We start from the raw sequence: 17,225 nt of genomic DNA, 5'->3' as shown, positions 1-17,225 counted from the left end.
GCTGCTTTCCCCTACCCCACCCCACCCCCCACAACCTATTCCCATCAACAGACCCAAAAGCTGACACTGTAATGTCAGTTCTGACCTCTCATTATTACTGCTTCTCCTTAATCTTTCATTTTATCTGTGTAATGACTGCTGTGTATAATGTCTGTGAGTGTGTCTGTGTGTGCATATTGGGGTGTGCATGTGCGCATGTGTGCGTGTATGTATATGTGAAGGAACATGCCGAGGCCAGAGGTTGATGCTGCATATCTTCTGCTACGACTTCCCCTCTTGTGGGTGCAGGGGATCCGAACTCATGTCCTCATGCTTGTGTAGCAGGCACATCACCAACTCATTTCCCAGCTCTCTAGTCTCTAAATGTTTCCAAGCATCAGGAATGGATAACAATGACCACTTGGCGACCTTCTGAAGAGTGTGGTACAGGCTGAATAATAGAATGAGACCTGAAGATGTTGAGACAGAATCTCGATGTAGCCTTGTCTGTCCTGGAGCAATGTGGACAAGGCTGACCTCATGCCTGCCTTTGCCTCCCAAGTGCCTAGGATTAAAGGTATGTGCCACCATTCCCAGGTTCTGAAACCAGGTCTTGGATCTATTTCTGCTGAACCTGTGACAGTCCTTTTTGAACCTTTGTCCTCCTCCAGCCCACCACTGTTCTTCTTTTCCTCCCTAATATCTGGTGTGTCAATATGCACCTCTGGGTACATCCAGACCATAGCTTCCACCTGGACCTTATCACTGTTGTTGTGCCTAAGCACTGTGGCTGTTACCAAGCCAATTTCATCATCCTTCTCACATAGTGCTGAAAGCTCATTTTTGAACTTTGCCTTTACTCTAATCCCATACCATGGTCCAGGTCTGTGAAGCCATACTTTTCTGCTGGCATCAAAGTTTAGTTAGCAACAACCCAGTTTCCCTCTCCTTATATCCACTGGCATTTTTCTCTAAAGTCCACTTCTGCCTTTCTAAGGTTGGACGTAAGGAAGCCACTTCCATTCTTATCTCAACATCATCTCTCTGGTCCTCTCATTCTGGAAAATGTCATCCAATCAGGATCCCCAACATGCGTGAGGCTTTGGGATACAGACATTAATCAGGAAAACAGGATTCCCTCATTCTTCTGAGACTGCATTCAAATTCTGATCCCCAGTGTGAAATTCTTCCCTCCTAACTCTTCCCTCTGCAAGCTTGTGAGGGGCATGGCATCATTTCCAAATATAATTATCATAAAATATAAGACCCTAATTGTTAAGCGTGTAGGTCAAAGTGGTTTTGCAAAAGGTGAGTATATTTTTTTGTCTTCTCTTCCTTCTTCTTTTTCATTTTTTGCACATTGCTAGATATTAAACCTCAGACTAGGCAAGCACTCTGCTGCTGATAAACATCTCTGCCCAAATACTGAATGGGTGGTTTAAATAAGGTTGGCCCTAACAGGTTTATAGATTTGAATGCTTGGTCACCAGGGAGGGCACTATTTGAAAAAGATTGGGAGGTGTGGCCTTGTTGGAGGAAGTGTGTCATTTGAGGCAGTCTTTGTGGGTTTCAAAAGCCCAAGCCAGGCCCAGTGTCATTCTCTCTTCCTGCTGCCTGTGTATTCTTTTTTGTTTGTTTGTTTGTTTTTGTTTTTTCGAGACAGGGTTTCTCTGTATAGCCCTGGCTGTCCTGGAGCTCACTTTGTAGACCAGGCTGGCCTCGAACTCAGAAATCTGCCTACCTCTGCCTCCAGAATGCTGGGATTAAAGGCGTGCGCCACCACTCCCGGCTTGCCTGTGTATTCTGATGTAGAACTCTTAGCTACTTCTTCCAGCACCATGTTTACCTGCATGTTGTCATTCTCTCTGCCGAACCTCAGAAACGGTAAGCCAGCCCCAATGAAATGCTTTCCTTTATAAGAGTTGCTATGGTCAAGGTGTCTCTTCACAGCAATAGAACACTGACTAAGACACTACCCAAGATTCATTTACTCTGCTTAGCATATTCAAAGATCATAACAGTCATTTACGTTTGATAGCCAGGAGTTTCTCCAATTTGAAACTTTCTTCCCTCTTCTAACATAGCTGTCAACAGACTGGTACTAGGCTGGATAGTTTGCAACCAGTTGCTATCTCTTCCTTACCAAGCAGGGTTCTGACATGTATTCAGCATCTGCTGCCACTATCTGTCTTGGTCTATAATTAAGAAAAAGCCTCAAGGAAATGTTTGACTCACTACCGTCATGAAGTCAAGCGTATCTCACATCAGACCCCAAAGTTCACACATTTCCCACTAAAGAAACTTGTCTTTGCAGGCAGATTCTGGGATTTGTCCTTTGTGTCCAATGCCAAGTCAGTGCTCAGAATGTCTGTCCATAAGAAACCACCTGACTGAATGACTGCATAACAGGTGGACAGATGTGCAAATAAACAAGAAGCAGCACTGACCAGCAGCAAACAAGCAGGCAGGCAACCTGCTGTTTGTGAATCCATGTGCACCTATGTTCCATACTGAGTCATGTTGGTATTTTTCAAGGTCCTCATCTCAAGGTTCTTCATCTCCTTTGGTGGCAGTTCTCTCTAGGCTCTACGGAGGACTACTTCCTGCCTTGGCATCTATACTTTGTTTCTGGCTTCCCTTTACTCCCCAACTACTCCACCGAACTCTTCAACTGTTGAATTTTACTGAGCTCTTAACATCAGGCTGTTCTCAAGATGTCCTCTCTTGCTTTCCTATAACACCAATTAAAAGAAAAGCTAACGGTGAGGAAGATAGCAACCAATTAAGCATGGACCAAAAGCCACATGCCAAAAGTGAAGCCTAGTTAGCAGTCCTCTTCCCTTTCGGGTTCATGTTCAGTCAATAGCAAATGGATTTTTTTTTTAAGCAAAATTGCAACTTCTGAGTTTTTAGTCTTTTTATGTCTTCTTCTTCTTTTTTCCCTTCCTCTTTTTCTTCCTCCTCCTCCTTCTCGTTCTCCTCCATTTTCTTCTCCTCTTCCCCACTTCCACTCCTGGCTCAGTTCATGTGAGACCAGAGGTTGGTATCAGGTACCAGCCTCAATCACTCTTCATTTTATGTTTTGAGTCAGGGACTCTCAGGAACTTGGAGCCGTTTGCTGATTACACTAGGCTGGCTAGGCACCAAGCCATAAACATCTGTCTCCTAGGATTACAGACATGTGCCACTGTGCCTAGCTTTTTACATGAGTCCTAGAGGATCTAAATTCAGATCCTCAAGCACTTTATCAACTAAAATACCACACCGGTCCCCAAGTCCTTTCAATCACAGAATTCTTACTCCAGTTTATGTAGTGGCTGTGGGTATGTTCTTGGGGACTTGACGCTGGGCCTCATACATGCTAGGCAACGGCTATATGGACAATCTTTATGTCATATTTGAAAATGCCAGCTCTCTTTGCACTCCTTTGCAAACCGACTCCTTCATTTAGTTATTTGGTAGCATCATTTCTCTTCAGTATTTGACTGTTTTTCTTTTTTTTTTTTTTTCAAGGTTCAAATTTTTAATGGCGGACATGCTTTATAAAGGAGAGGGGAGGTCCATTCCTGCCAAGCTGGAGGTGACCATGTGTAGGATCAGATGTAGACTCTGGAACAGCTAGCTTGACTGTTTTTCCATTTGTGTTTTTACTATTGTCTTTTATTCTGTTTGAACATCGATGAGTGTGGTCAGTAAAACCATGTTCATTGTCTTTAGACATATTCAAGATTATTTATAATTTCTCTAAGAAATGTTTCCACACTGATTCTTTTAACACCATTGTATTCTTTGCGCACACAGCCACTAGTCTTTCATGAAACTCAAACTCACCATTCATTAACACAAGACCTGTGACAATGTGTGACTTGGCTAAGAATCAGAGTCCTTCCATTTAGTGGTGTGGCGCTGACATCAGGAGCACTTTCCTAACATTCACGATTACGAGACTAAATACGATGATTCCCTTTCTTCTCTAAAGTGTTAAAGGTGGATCCCAGCAGGATCATGACTGAAACTCATACTTACACTAGCAGAACTTGTACTGAGACAGCGTCTCCACAAGACAGAAGGAGACAGGATTACAAAGCCACAGTGTAAGAATGGCTTCTCTGCAAACATGCCCAGTCACCAACATACTTTTTATGTGTGGAAAACAAAGACTTTTGTGTTGTGTGTCGTTTTAAAAGACATGCTACTGCTGCTGCAGCACCAGCCCCTCCCAACTCCCTTCTGTTTCACACGGCTCAGCTCCAGGATAACCACTACCAGCGCTGACTCCGCTTCTCTTTCCTACCAGCCTTTATTCTGGGAGAGGTTGAATCACCAGTCCACTCCTGAGAACCTAGAATCCTTAGATAAAAGACACTCAGACAGCTTTAGTAGTTTAGCATTTGCCTGCTAGGCACAAATGCTGGGCACAAATACCTCATGCCGGGAAATTCGTGCCCTTACCAATCTATTAACTCTGTTTCTTTCCCTGCCCTAAACTTAGTTTGATCATTCGTTCATAGAGGAGGCTGCAGGCCCTAGCTACCCAGAGGCCTTACAATGATTGCTGTGTCTGCTTTCCTCCAAAACACAGCAGAAAAAGGTCCCTTCTCTCCTTCCCTGCATCTCCTTTTCCTCTTAGGACTTAGAAGTCCCACCTGTACTTTCCACCCAGCAATTGGCTCCTAACCTTCTTTATTGACAAGTCAAGAACCAATTGGGGAACTCAGTACTTTTGTGCGGAACCACAACCTACCCCAGATGAACTACAAGGTCTATTTGTTATACAGCATGATCTAAACTAGTACTTGAGTCTTTAGGTATATTTCTTCTAACAGGATATTTTATCTTAGAACCTGGCTACCAAAAAATAGAATTCAGAAGGGAAATATTGGCGGGCAGAATCTATACCTTCTAATCTCCTATGTGACTGGAAATGATCTCTACACACACAAAAAAAATCAAACAAAAAAGGGTCCTCATTTTTGCTCCAACATGAGTCACCTCATTCAGCAGTTTATGGTACTGAGACTCACAGTAAAGTTCCTTAAGTCATCAGAAGTGTGATCTAGAGATGCTTGCTCTCCTACTATTCCATAGGGAATGCTTCCTCTACTTCCAGGTGAGGTTATGGCCATGGTTCTTTACAGCACCTGCCCCTCTTTTGATTTGTCTTTCCCAGTCATACTGTATTTCCACAGAACCTTTTCCCTCACTCTGGCTGTTTCCCTGTGAACATGGAGGTGTTTCCTCCTATTATTAACACTTGTCACGATTTTCTGTGAATTTTGAGAGAACTAGTATCAAACTGCCTGTAATTTACCAACTTTAAGTAGAGTTTGCTTCTGAAAAGCCACCCTTCGAGAGAGAGAGAGAGAGAGAGAGAGAGAGAGAGAGAGAGAGAGAGAACTCAGCGGTTTAAAGCACACACTGCTCTTGTAGAGGACTGAAGTTCAGGCCTCAGCACTCACAGTAGGTAGTTCACAACTGCCTGTGTGTCCAGCTCCTGGAGAGCTGATGCCTCTTGACTCCAAGGGTCCCTAGACTCACATGCATGCAGCATGCAGATACAAAACTTAAAATCATTTGAACAAACAAACATAAGACCCTTGCTCTTCTGATTCAAAGGCAGTTAAAACTTTTCTTGTTTTGTCTTTAGATTTGCAAGATGAAATCTAGACTTTCTGGAAAGTGAAGTCAGTTAAAGGAATAGACAGTGCTCAGGCTGAACTAAAGCCATGAAGTCCTGTTTCCACAGGCAGCTTATACTCATTTGTTTTTCAGTTTTGCTTGTTTTTATTTTTTATTTATCATTATTATTTTTATTTTATTTACTTATTTATTTTATTTATTTATTTATTTATTTATTTATTTTTGGTTTTTTGAGACAGGGTTTCTCTGTATAGCCCTGGCTGTCCTGGAACTCACACTGTAGACCAGGCTGGCCTCGAACTCAAAAATCTGCCTGCCTCTGCCTCCTAAGTGCTGGGATTAAAGGCGTGCGCCACCATGCCTGGCCCTTGTTTTTATTTTATTTATTTATTTATTTATTTTGGTTTTTCAAGACAGGGTTTCTCTGTATAGCCCTGGCTGTCCTGGAACTCACTTTGTAGACCAGGCTAGCCTCGAACTCAGAAATACAGAAATCTGCCTGCCTCTGCCTCCTGAGTGCTGGGATTAAAGGCATGCGTCACCACGCCTGGCTCCTTGTTTTTATTTTTATTTTCAGTTTTATCTTTTTATTTTGTAGCCCGGGCAGGTCTCAAAGTCAAGCCCCGCCCCCCTCCCCTGCCCCAGCTTCCCCAGTGCTAGGCTTATACAGCATCAAGCTTTGGCATGGACACCCCTGCTCCAGTTTCCCCAGTGCTAGGCCTACAGCATCAAGCTTTGGCATGGACACCCCTGCTCCAGTTTCCCCAGGGCTAGGCCTACAGCATCAAGCTTTGCCAGGGGTGACGATTTCTCCACTGTCCTGAACACAGTGCTACATTTATTATTTCCCTTGGTGTCCTGACCATAGTGCTAATATATACATCTGAGTTGATTCTATTTTGTTAAATGTGTATAAGCACATGCCTACACATGTGAATGTATGCTACGTGCATGCCTGGTACGCAAAGGGCAGAAATGGTTGTGAGCTGCCATGTGGGTGCTGGGAATTGAACTCAGGTCCTCTGCAAGAGCAGCCAATGCTTTAAACTACTTAGCTGTCTCTTAGGCCACGGAATTGATTCTTTTAACGCAGGAAAAGTCTAAGTTTCAGCCATGTGTCAGGACTTAGAAGTGTAACCTCAGCTTTTAGGAGGCGAAAGTAGGAGGAACAGGCAGAATATTAAAATATAAGTTTTGAAAATCTGCCAAAATTGTTTACTTACTAAGGGAAAGTAATCCTCGTCAGACACCCAAACATTTGTGCTGGAAAAGAACACGGACTTCAGACAAAGTCCTTGAAATATGCAGGTGGCCACAAAGCAGAGCAGAGCAATGCTAAGAATTGCCCATGGAGAGGAAGTGGCCTCCACAGGCTCTATGATACAAAGCTTCAACTGAGAAAGGTAAGAAGACATCGGCACCAATCTCACAATAGCATGCAGTGAAGCCTGCAACCCAACTGCACCCTAAACCCCCAGCAGCCAGGCAATGGAACACCCTGTCTGCTGGCCCCACACAATTTACAAAGCCCAAGGGGCCTAGAGGTGGTTCAGAGGGTCGATGTGCAAGTGATTCCTGAACCCCACATAAGAAGCCTTGCTATGGTGGCAAGCATCCACAAGCACAGGACTCCAGGCCAGTGTGGGGACTTCTTCAGATGCTGGCCTCAACAAAGTAGAGGTGAGAACCAGTCTCTCCATTTCCCTGATATCCCCACACGTGTGCTTGCACATTCACATACTGTCACAGGTATACACGCATATAAATAAGTCAGTAAGTAAGTAGTTTGAGGAAAAGGCCTGAAGGTGGAGGGAGGCAGTAGTAAGCACAGCAGCCATGCTCAAGCATTATGCAAGATCTCTGGGGACATTAAGGTAATCGCTCAGCTTTTTAGTAATTGAGCGTGAAAAAAATGCATTCTTGGTTTAAAAAATTCAAATATATGGTCAGGGACATGACTCATCATGTAAAGTCACTTGCCACGCAACCTAAATTCTATAGCAGGAACCTTTATAGAAGTAGAAGGAAATGACTGACTCCACAAACTCTCTCACCTCCACACTTGTTTACACACACACACACACACACACACACACACACTACATTCTTAAAAATTAAACTTAAGTGTAAATTCTCTAGTAGGAATATTCCAGGAATATTCAGGGCATGTCCTTCTTTTCATGGTGTTTGGTGGCAAAGAATTAGAGGAGTCCTAGATTTTCTCCTACCAAGCTATCATGTATAGTGCCTGATGCATCGTTTTTGACTTGCTATTCTTTTTCCTATCAGCTATGCTGGGGAGGAAGCCAGGACACAGCCCACAAAGGAAGAGCTGGTATTTAGAATCTTGGGGTCAGGAGATGTGCATTAGATGGTGTCATTTGGCTTTCTCCAAAGGAATACAAAATCCAGTCACAATGTAGAAGAACAAAGGGAGGCAAAGTATGAATGGGGGCGGGAGACAAAGAATGCAGACAGATGAGGTGCTGTCTATAGGTATGTCCCGAGTCATGTCAAAGTTTCTGTGGTGTTTACTATGCTGGCTGGTACAGACTCACAGAACGTCAGCAGATGCTGAGTGCACACAGAGCTGTCCTTCGAAACCACCTACACCCACACCCATCCCACCTTCCACCTCTGCTTTAGACCATCAACAGAAAATAATACTAAGAGGCAGAGAGGGAACGTAGCATCTGCTCAGCCTCGGGAAAGAGCAGCTGCTAAGCCATGGCACAACTCAGGTGTTATTTGGGACTGGAGATCAGTTTCTGAGGCCATTAACTGCTGACAACTCACCAATTTCCCTTCCCACTTAACACAGACTTTTATCTTTTTTATCCTTATCTCCATCCCAGTCAACTGTGGTGGTCCCTGGTGTTTGACAAGCATCAACTTTAAATTTACAAGTCCTGATCCTGGCATGATGATGGCTTGGGAGATGGGTGGATTCTTGTGAGTTCAAGACAGCCTGGTTACAAAGAGGGGTTCCAGGCTAGCCAGGGCTGTAAAGTGAAAGCCTGTCTAAGAAACAAACAATTCTAAAACCCAAACCATATAGGCCATGATCTTTATCCCTTATCATAGTGGAATAAACCAGGAATCTGAGTTCACACTTCCTTTTGTTCAAATACCAACTTTTCCTAATGTGTAATTGTAACTCAGTTTAAGTTACTTCCACACAAATAGCTTTTTATTGGATATAGTATTTCCCAAAACAATGACATAAAGAGAAGAAAGCACATATCCTATGGCTCAAATGCACATCTATGCTGCCAACCTTCAAAGAAAAGTGAGTCTTCCTTAATCACACAGATGTGGGTCACTGGCCCATCCTTACACCAGTAAGATTTCCCATCTCCATTCTGAGGTTCACAGTCTTGTCCTTTTTGCAGTGTGAAGGGAAAAGAAAACAAATGTGGAAAAACAAACAAACAAACAAACCATATTTTACAACCTTAGGCATTCTGATAGAATTCTTAGAGAACATTCCACATAGGGAGAAATGGAACTAAAGATTAACTACAGACTGAAACTGTACCAGTTGATGCCAACCCCATTTCTATGGATAATCAAAAGCTGAGTGATTTAAATAGAGTGTTGGCAATGAACTGGCAAGGCAGACTGAGACATTGAGCCTGTCACAATACCTGCAGTCTGCACACCAGTAGGTTCTCCCCCGACCTGCCCACTTAGCACAATGGCTGAAAGCTCTCCACTTCCTCCAAGACAGTCTCCAACTTCAAAGGTTCATCTGATAACAGGCCAATGAGAGCCATCAAGGAAGCCTCACATCTCCTGTGCCCCTAAACTCACTCAGTCTGCTAAAGAGTAATTGCACACAGCTAAGGAACAATAACACCCTGTGCCACAGTCGGGTGCTATCTGTGTGGCCGTCAAGATAACTGGAGAAAAGCAGGTGGCTGAAGCCAGCAGAAAGCAAAGGATGCAAAAGAAAGTATCTGGGATTTGTAAGAAAGAATTAAAAAAGAACAGCAGCCAAGCACCTAGCATCAGCTTGAAGAAAGAGGCTTGTCACAATCTATTTTTAGCCGCTTTAATTCACCTTTACGTATACATGTGGATACTTGTGTTCATTCATTCATTCATTCATTCATTCATTCATTCATTCACTGTGGCAAGCACTTGAGTGCTCCCAGGATGATTTGCAGCTGCACAATGTCTTATTCAGAAAACAATATTCTTTGTCCTATGCATTTGATGCATTTGTCATTATAATGAAAGCACATTTTTGGAGAGCTTCCTTCTCTAGGGTCAGGCCCCCTGTTCTCTTCCTCTGCTGATTAGGAGAACAGTACAGCCCGCTCTCACATTAAACCTTTTCTGTAGCTAAGCTAGAGATCAGGAACAAATGAGTGAGAGGAACACTAACATATCTTTTCACTGTAAACCCCAAGGTCATCCCCCTAACTCAAAAATGAGCCGTAATGGCTGGAAAGATGGCACACTCACAAGTACATCAATAAAAATAACAACAGACTGGGCATGGTGGCTCGTGCCTTTAATCCTCACTCTTGGAAGGCAGAGGTAAGCAGAATTCTGTAAGTTTGAGGCCAGCCTGGTCTACATAGAGAGTTCAAAGCCCTCCAGGACTACACACTAAGACCCATCTCAAACAGACAAAAAGCAAAATAGTAATTACTACTACTACTACTATAATAAATAAATAAATAAATAAATACATAAATAAATAAATAAATAAATAAATAAATAAATAAATAAATATTTTTGGGGGGAGGAGGGTGTTTAAGATAGAGTTTCTCTGTGTAGTCCTGGATGTTCTGGAACTCTCTTATTCTGTAGACCAGGCTGGCTTCCAACTCAGAGATCCACTTGCCTCTGCTTCCTGCATGCCGGGACTAAAGTCAAAGGAAAAGTACTAGATGAGGAGCCTCAAGACCAATTTCTCAGCACAAAGGACATTTGTTTGCCCCGGAGGGACACAGGACATGGAATAAGAGACAAAGCAAGAGATAGAGGCAAAGGCAAAGGGAACAAGGGAGAGAGGGAAGGGGTTTTTATCCCCAGTGACAAAGGACTGCCTCTGGATAGCAACACAGATGTGGCCCATAGACAAATGGCAGTTTATAAAGGTAAACGGGGAAACCCTGTGTTAAGATGATGTGTTTAAGTCGAGCGGTGTTGGTGCATGCCTTTAATCCCAGCACTTGGGAGGCAGAGGCAGGAGGATTTCTGAGTTCAAGGCCAGCCTGGTCTACAAAGTGAGTTCCAGGACAGCCAGGGCTACACAGAGAAATCCTGTCTCGAAAAACAACAACAAAATAAGATGATGTGTTTAATTTTAATTGGACATGTTAATTAGGTGAGCCAAAGGGGGCTTTTGATAGCTAGACTTCAGTACTTTGATAGCTGGATCTTTGTAGTCAGCCTCAGGAGGAGTAAGTAGACAAATAAGAAAACAGACTTTGGTGGCTAGCTTTAGGAATGCAATCTAATGTTTTTAGCAAGGCAGAGGGAATAGGGGAGAAGGGTAAGGTCTGCCAGAGCCATATTTGCCATGCTCCAGTGGGCTAGACCCTTTATTAAGTATCTTTAATGAGTGAAAGAGCTTGTTTAGACTGCCTGGGTTCAGATTTCAACTCAGGTCGAATGCTTACCAACTAGTGTGACCATTAGCCAAGGGCTTTGCAAACCCAGGCTTCCATTTCTTTCTTTGTAAGTTGGCGAGTAGCATGATACCTTGCCGGTTGCGTGATGAATTAATGTGTACTAAGTCCCAAGAGTAAGTACTCAATAAGGCAGAGGGATCAAGGGAGAAGGGCAAGGCCTCCCAGAGTCACGCTCGCCACATTCGAGCTGGCCAGAGTCCCTTCAAAAGGCGTGTGCTGCCACCACCTGACATAAACAAATCTTAAAAACAACACACACACACACACACACACACACACACAAAGAATGAGCTACTAGGGATGCTTTCATAGCATAAATAAGGCCCTGGGTCTAACACTGCAACAACAAAGACTAAGTGACTGTGGCCTGGAGAGATGGCTTAGAGCCTTGCGCATGCCTGTAACCTCAACTCTGAGTGGGGCACAGACCAGCACATCACTGGGGCTTGCTGCCTGCCAGTCTAGCCAAAAGCATAACCACAGTCAGGGCAAGACTGGTCCCCAAAATAAGAGCAGAACGATAGACAAGGACAACTGACAGACCACCCCTCCCTTCTGACATCTGTGTACATGCACAGGTTTGCATGCACACATACATATGTGCTACATACACTCCCACAGACACTTGTATGTACGCTCACATGAATAAATACATGAAATTTGAAATCTTTTATGAACGAGCAAGGCCAGTAGAACCGATAGTGTGTTCCTACCTGGTCCCTCAGCCTCTCCTGGTGGCCCATGATGGCTGTGGCATGGTGGGGGTACTTCTGCTTTAGATGTTCTAGGAACGCCTCTCTCTTCCTGTCCATCTCAGATGGCTGCATTCCCAGGATCTCTTTGGAACTTCGGGGCCCACCTAGAGTGTGTCTCCTTGGGATATTTCGGGCAGGCTTGGAAACCTGAGCCCTGGCGTTTCCATTAGAAAGGCGTTCCCTGGGCCTGCGGCATGCTGCATCTTCCTGAGATGTTACATGAAGATTGCTTCTCCCTTGTTCTGCAAGATGAAGGACAAGAGTGCAGTTCACAGTTAATGATCTCACGGGCATCTCATCTGTGGAACACCAAGAGGGGTTGTGGCAGTTGCTAACGAATTAATGTAACTTAGCAGAAGTTTTTACTTTTATTTTTTTTTTAGGCAAAAATGAGAAAAAATTCAACAGTCAGAGGAAATTTGAAAAAAAAAATGTATGTTAGATGCTATAGCAACTGTTTTTTACTTCTCTGTCATTGAGTTTGTTAACAAGAAAGGTCAGGAGCCGGGTGTGGTGGCAGGTGCCTTTAATCCCAGCACTTGGGAGGCAGAGGCAGGTGGATTTCTGAGTTCGAGGCCAGCCTGGTCTACAAAGTGAGTTCCAGGACAGCCAGGGTTACACAGAGAAACCCTGTCTCGAAAAACCAAAAAAAAGAAAGGTCAGAGAAACCGGTTGTTTGCAGGTTAGTAGGCTGCCCCTGTGACTGTAATACTTCAGAGTTAACCCCAGGAATTCTGACCATTTGTATAATTTTCATTATAGTTTCAAACAACTAATGAGATTTTTAAATATTTATCATCTGAAGACGGTTCTGACATGTGTCATTCAGCACCAAGAAGAAAGATAGTTCTATAACCCTCAGAAGATTGCTGGCACTGTGACCCTCTGGAAAGTTCCTTTCTCCATTATCATAGGCCAGGCAAGGGGAATATCATGAAATGTAATATCTGAGGATCTATAAAGGGAAGGCTTAGCCACATAGTCCCTGAAATTACTTCATCCAACACACACACACACTCAAGGGAAGGACCGTGGGTATGTTTTGATGGCTTTGACCTATGTAGACAGCTTCCAAGCTTGCCTCTCGAAGTTAATCGTTAGAGTCTCCTAGAAAAAAATCAACTAGGAGGAACAAGGTTAATGCTTTCAGTTCATAGAATGTCCAAGAATCCCCCTCTCCTTTTCCTTCGTTTTTTGTCTGTGTGCTGTTTGTTTTAAGATAAGGAGGAAAGGAAAGAACACTGAAGAACCCTTCCCTGAGAAGCTGCAAGGAATCAAGAAAAACTCTCACAGCCTTTTGCTTGTTTCTTTGTCTTGTTTTGTTTTTGAAACGGGGTCTCACTATGTCAGCTTGCTCTGTTGACCAGGTTGGCCTTGAACTCACAGAGTTCCTCCTGCATCAGCCTCCCACGTACTAGAACTAAGAGCTGGTGCACCATCATGCCCAGTTCTCACGTCTTTTTAGAATAAGCAGAATAGGCTCAGTGGGTAAAGGCACTTGCCTCCAAGCCCGAGGACATGCATTCAAGACCCAGTATCTACATAGTAGAAGAAAATCAACTCCTGTAAATTGTCCCCTGACCTCTACAGGTACATATGCACCCCACTGCCACCACCACACATACACATACAACAACAGGTGTCCAGATTTTGGGTGTAAAACATCTCCCTAAAAGCAAGGGAACCAATACCATAACACTTAGATTCCCTTTGCCTGGAAACCCCTGCATACAGAGCTCCCAGTGCAGACTCCTTCTAGCAAAGAATAGAGACTATTTTCATCTCTGGCTTATTTCCTTGTCCTAGTCTTCCAAAGCTCAATGTGTGTCCTGAGAACAATTCTTCTTGTGTACTCCACTTCTCATTACTTTGCTCATTACAACATCTCCATCAGACACTGATGAAGGAAGGGAAGGAAACAGCCCAATTAGTTACTCTTAGTTCTTTCTAGTTTTAGCAGTAAGCTTAAAGGGTCAGAAAACAGATGTTTTGGTTAAAAATATATTGAAAGATTAGTATAATGTTATTTATTTAGTAATAATAATCTTTATTAAGTAATAATCTCTAATATTCAAATTCTCATCACAGTTTCCTTTTTTAAATCATCCATAATATCCCTAATAATACAGGAGTCACAGAGTCTATTACATAGAGCAAAACACGTGGCTGGGGATAGAGCTTAGAGGTCAACATCTTGCCTAGGATGTGCAAAGCTCTGGATCAGAGCCATAGCAGCACCACAAAAAACAATACTGAGAACAGATCATATCTCAGGCTAATAAGCATATGTGCCAAGAAAACATAAAGCTTCATCTTTTGTGTGTGCGTGTATATGTGTGCATATATGTGCACGTGTGTGTGTGTGTGTGCGCGTGTGTGTTGTATACGTGTTTTGCATTGGACAAAACTGCTATGTGCATGATAGAAGTACCCTGTGGCTTTTCAAGATTGCTTTCAACATTAAAATAATCCATGTAAAAATTATCCAGGACAGCTAGATTAATGAGCAAGTCTGACAGTCTGGAGAGGCTATTGCTTTACATGGTCATAAAACACACACATTTACTTTCAGCTATATATATATGGACAAAAGGTCACATGTAACCAGTCAGGCAAGAGGAAGACACACTCTGCTCCATCCAGGGATTGTTACAGCAGGTCAAGATAACTGAAGCAGACCTGCGGACTGTGGAGTCTCCCATGTTCTTCCTTGAAGTAAACTGGGCAACCCGCTAGAAGTAGGGTCTTGGATGTCACTGTCAATCTACAGTCTTCATTATTCTTTCAGTCATCCCATGTATCGGACTTTAAACTCAACCCTTCCTTCATGCTTTTCATGGGAAAGGTCGCATCAATTTTATGCTGTTTTTCTACTTTGTTTATGTTCTTGTGGATTTTAAAATAATGTTTCCAGTGGTCTAACAAAACTGAATGTGACATACAGTAAAGGGATGGAAAGGTACCAGCAGTTAACAAGGGAGACTGACACAGGCCAGCCAGCACACAGAGCCCATCTTTGTCTGCTCGCCTTTATTGCTTGCGCTCATCCACCACTCCATTAGTCCCATCTGCCTCCACCCCAGCCCAGCACCAGCACCTCAGTAACCCAGTCCTGTCCACAAACTCTTCACAGTTGATTAGGCCTTTCCTCTGCTCTGGGCAGCTGCCAGCCCCACACCTGAAGGAGAAATGACATTTGGGCCATTTGAGTCACCTGGGGAGAATTCAGCCTTTTTGTTTTGTTTTGTTTTGTTTTGTTTTTGTTTTTTTGTTTTTTCCAGACAGGGTTTCTCTGTATAGCCTTGGCTGTCCTGGAACTCATTCTGTAGACCAGGCCTCGAACTCAGAAATCCGCCTGCCTCTGCCTCCCGAGTGCTGGGATTAAAGGCGTGTGCCACCACACCCAGCTAGAATTCAGCCTTTTAGGTGAGCATAAAACCCAAGGAGAGGCATGCATAAACAAGAGAAGGAACAGACAAAGGTCCATTTTGCCACTATTCCACAGTTATGGTGTCAGACCCAAGTGGGCCAGTTTCACATTATCTGTATGAAGAAAAGTGCATGCAGGGACTCTCAAGCTGTCAAACAGAATGGCAGTTCTGTTTCTTGTTTGGAAAGAACTCTGGTGCTAAGATGTAAATATGGGTGTGTCTGGCTGTTTGCTATTCTGGGAATCCTTGTCTAACAAAGTAGAGAAGTTGTAGCCTAAAGACAAGGCCTGGGCAAGGCTGAAAGGCAGCCCTGTTTCCTCTTCCTGCCCCTCCCAAACTCTTCCAGGGAGCCCACTTCCAGCAGGGCAAAGAGCAAACAAGAGCTTCGAATGGAAAATCAGCCCTTAAACACTCCCCGGAGCACAATTGAGGGGGAGGGGGGAGGAGGGGGAGGGAGGAGAAGGAGGAAGAACAGGAGGAGGGCAGGATCACCAAAGAGCTACTCTTCAGAGACCCAGGGGACTCCAGCTGTGATGTGTCTACATCCTGGACAAGAAAAGTAGAGAGGGATCTGGGAGGGCAAATTCAAAAAGGCAGAGGGTTATAGAAAGCCAAGCCATCCCTAAGGAGCCGTCCACACAGCAAGCTATGCAGACCAGCAACTGCTGGACTGTAGTGCCTGTGACTCTCCATGTTCTGATTACTCTGGCTGAGTCAGACCACACAGAGAGGCATCTGGGCTTTGGCATCATTTGGGCACTTCACAACCTACTGGGAGCTGGCGGTAGTGCAGTTACTTCCTGGGATATTTATTTTATTTTATTTTTTATCTTATTTGCTTTTAATTTTATTTTGGGGGGGGGGGTGAAAAATAAACACAAAGTCTTGTACATACACATGCTAAACATGTACTCTACCACTGAATTATACTTTTCTGAGAATTTATCCCATGGTCAAGATTAGGGAGTCCAGGGGCTCTCTCCTATAGGAGTTGAAAGCTAGCCTGGGTTACATAGTGAATTCCATAAGAGCTGGGACTACTGTGTAACAGAGCACAAAATCTTGTCTCAAATAACCAACAACATATAAGTTATTGATTATATATATTTATATATAAGTACATATATAATATATAACATATAATATATAAATATATATCCTACTATATATTAGGTAGTCCACATACTCCTGTGTGTGTGTGGTGTATGCACACACTTGTCTGTCCTGGAACTCTGTAGACCAGGCTGGTCTCAGCAATCCACTTGCCCCTGCCTCCTGAGGGCTGGTATTAAAGGTTCCTCCACCATCTGGCTCTCTTCACTTCTTCATAGTGGTTAGCTGAAGAGACAGCTCACTAGTTTAGAACACTGGCTGCTCCTCCAAAGCAGGAGTTCAATTCCCAGCACTCAAATGTCAGCTCACAATTCTCTATAACTCCAGTTCCAGGGGATCCTTGTTCAATTCTGGCCTCTGTGGGTACTAGGCAGGCATGCTCTACACAGACATACATGCAGGCAAACATTCATATTCATAAATACGTTTCTTAAAACATGAAGTCAAGGATAAAAACAATCCCTTGTACAGACTTTATACAATAGGTAGAGCATTCCATGTAATCTAGAGAAGCATCCTGTGTTGTATTAATTCAAATTAATTGACCGAGTCAACTATTCATTTGCACAAATATTGAATAATGGCCTGCTCCAAACACTAAAAGGGATAGGAGGTGGTGGGGTGCTGATCAAGATAGACTGCATAGGAGTATCTACCTG

At 43.5% G+C, this 17,225-nt stretch overlaps 1 protein-coding gene across 15 annotated transcripts in view; it reads right to left on the bottom strand.

The window, feature by feature from the left end:
• Etl4 (enhancer trap locus 4) overlaps positions 1–17,225 on the bottom strand; it is a 900,329-nt gene that overhangs the window by 268,313 nt on the left and 614,791 nt on the right. For all 15 annotated transcript variants that reach the window (XM_006497408.4, XM_006497426.3, XM_006497414.3 and 12 more), the window contains one exon: positions 11,981–12,264. In XM_006497408.4, coding sequence (XP_006497471.1) covers positions 11,981–12,264 — 284 coding nt within the window. The remainder of the gene's footprint in view (positions 1–11,980; positions 12,265–17,225) is intronic.

Source organism: Mus musculus, chromosome 2 (genome assembly GCF_000001635.26).
Source record: "Mus musculus strain C57BL/6J chromosome 2, GRCm38.p6 C57BL/6J".
Taxonomy (NCBI): Eukaryota; Metazoa; Chordata; class Mammalia; order Rodentia; family Muridae; genus Mus; species Mus musculus.
This window is presented reverse-complemented; position numbering and strand designations above follow the sequence as displayed.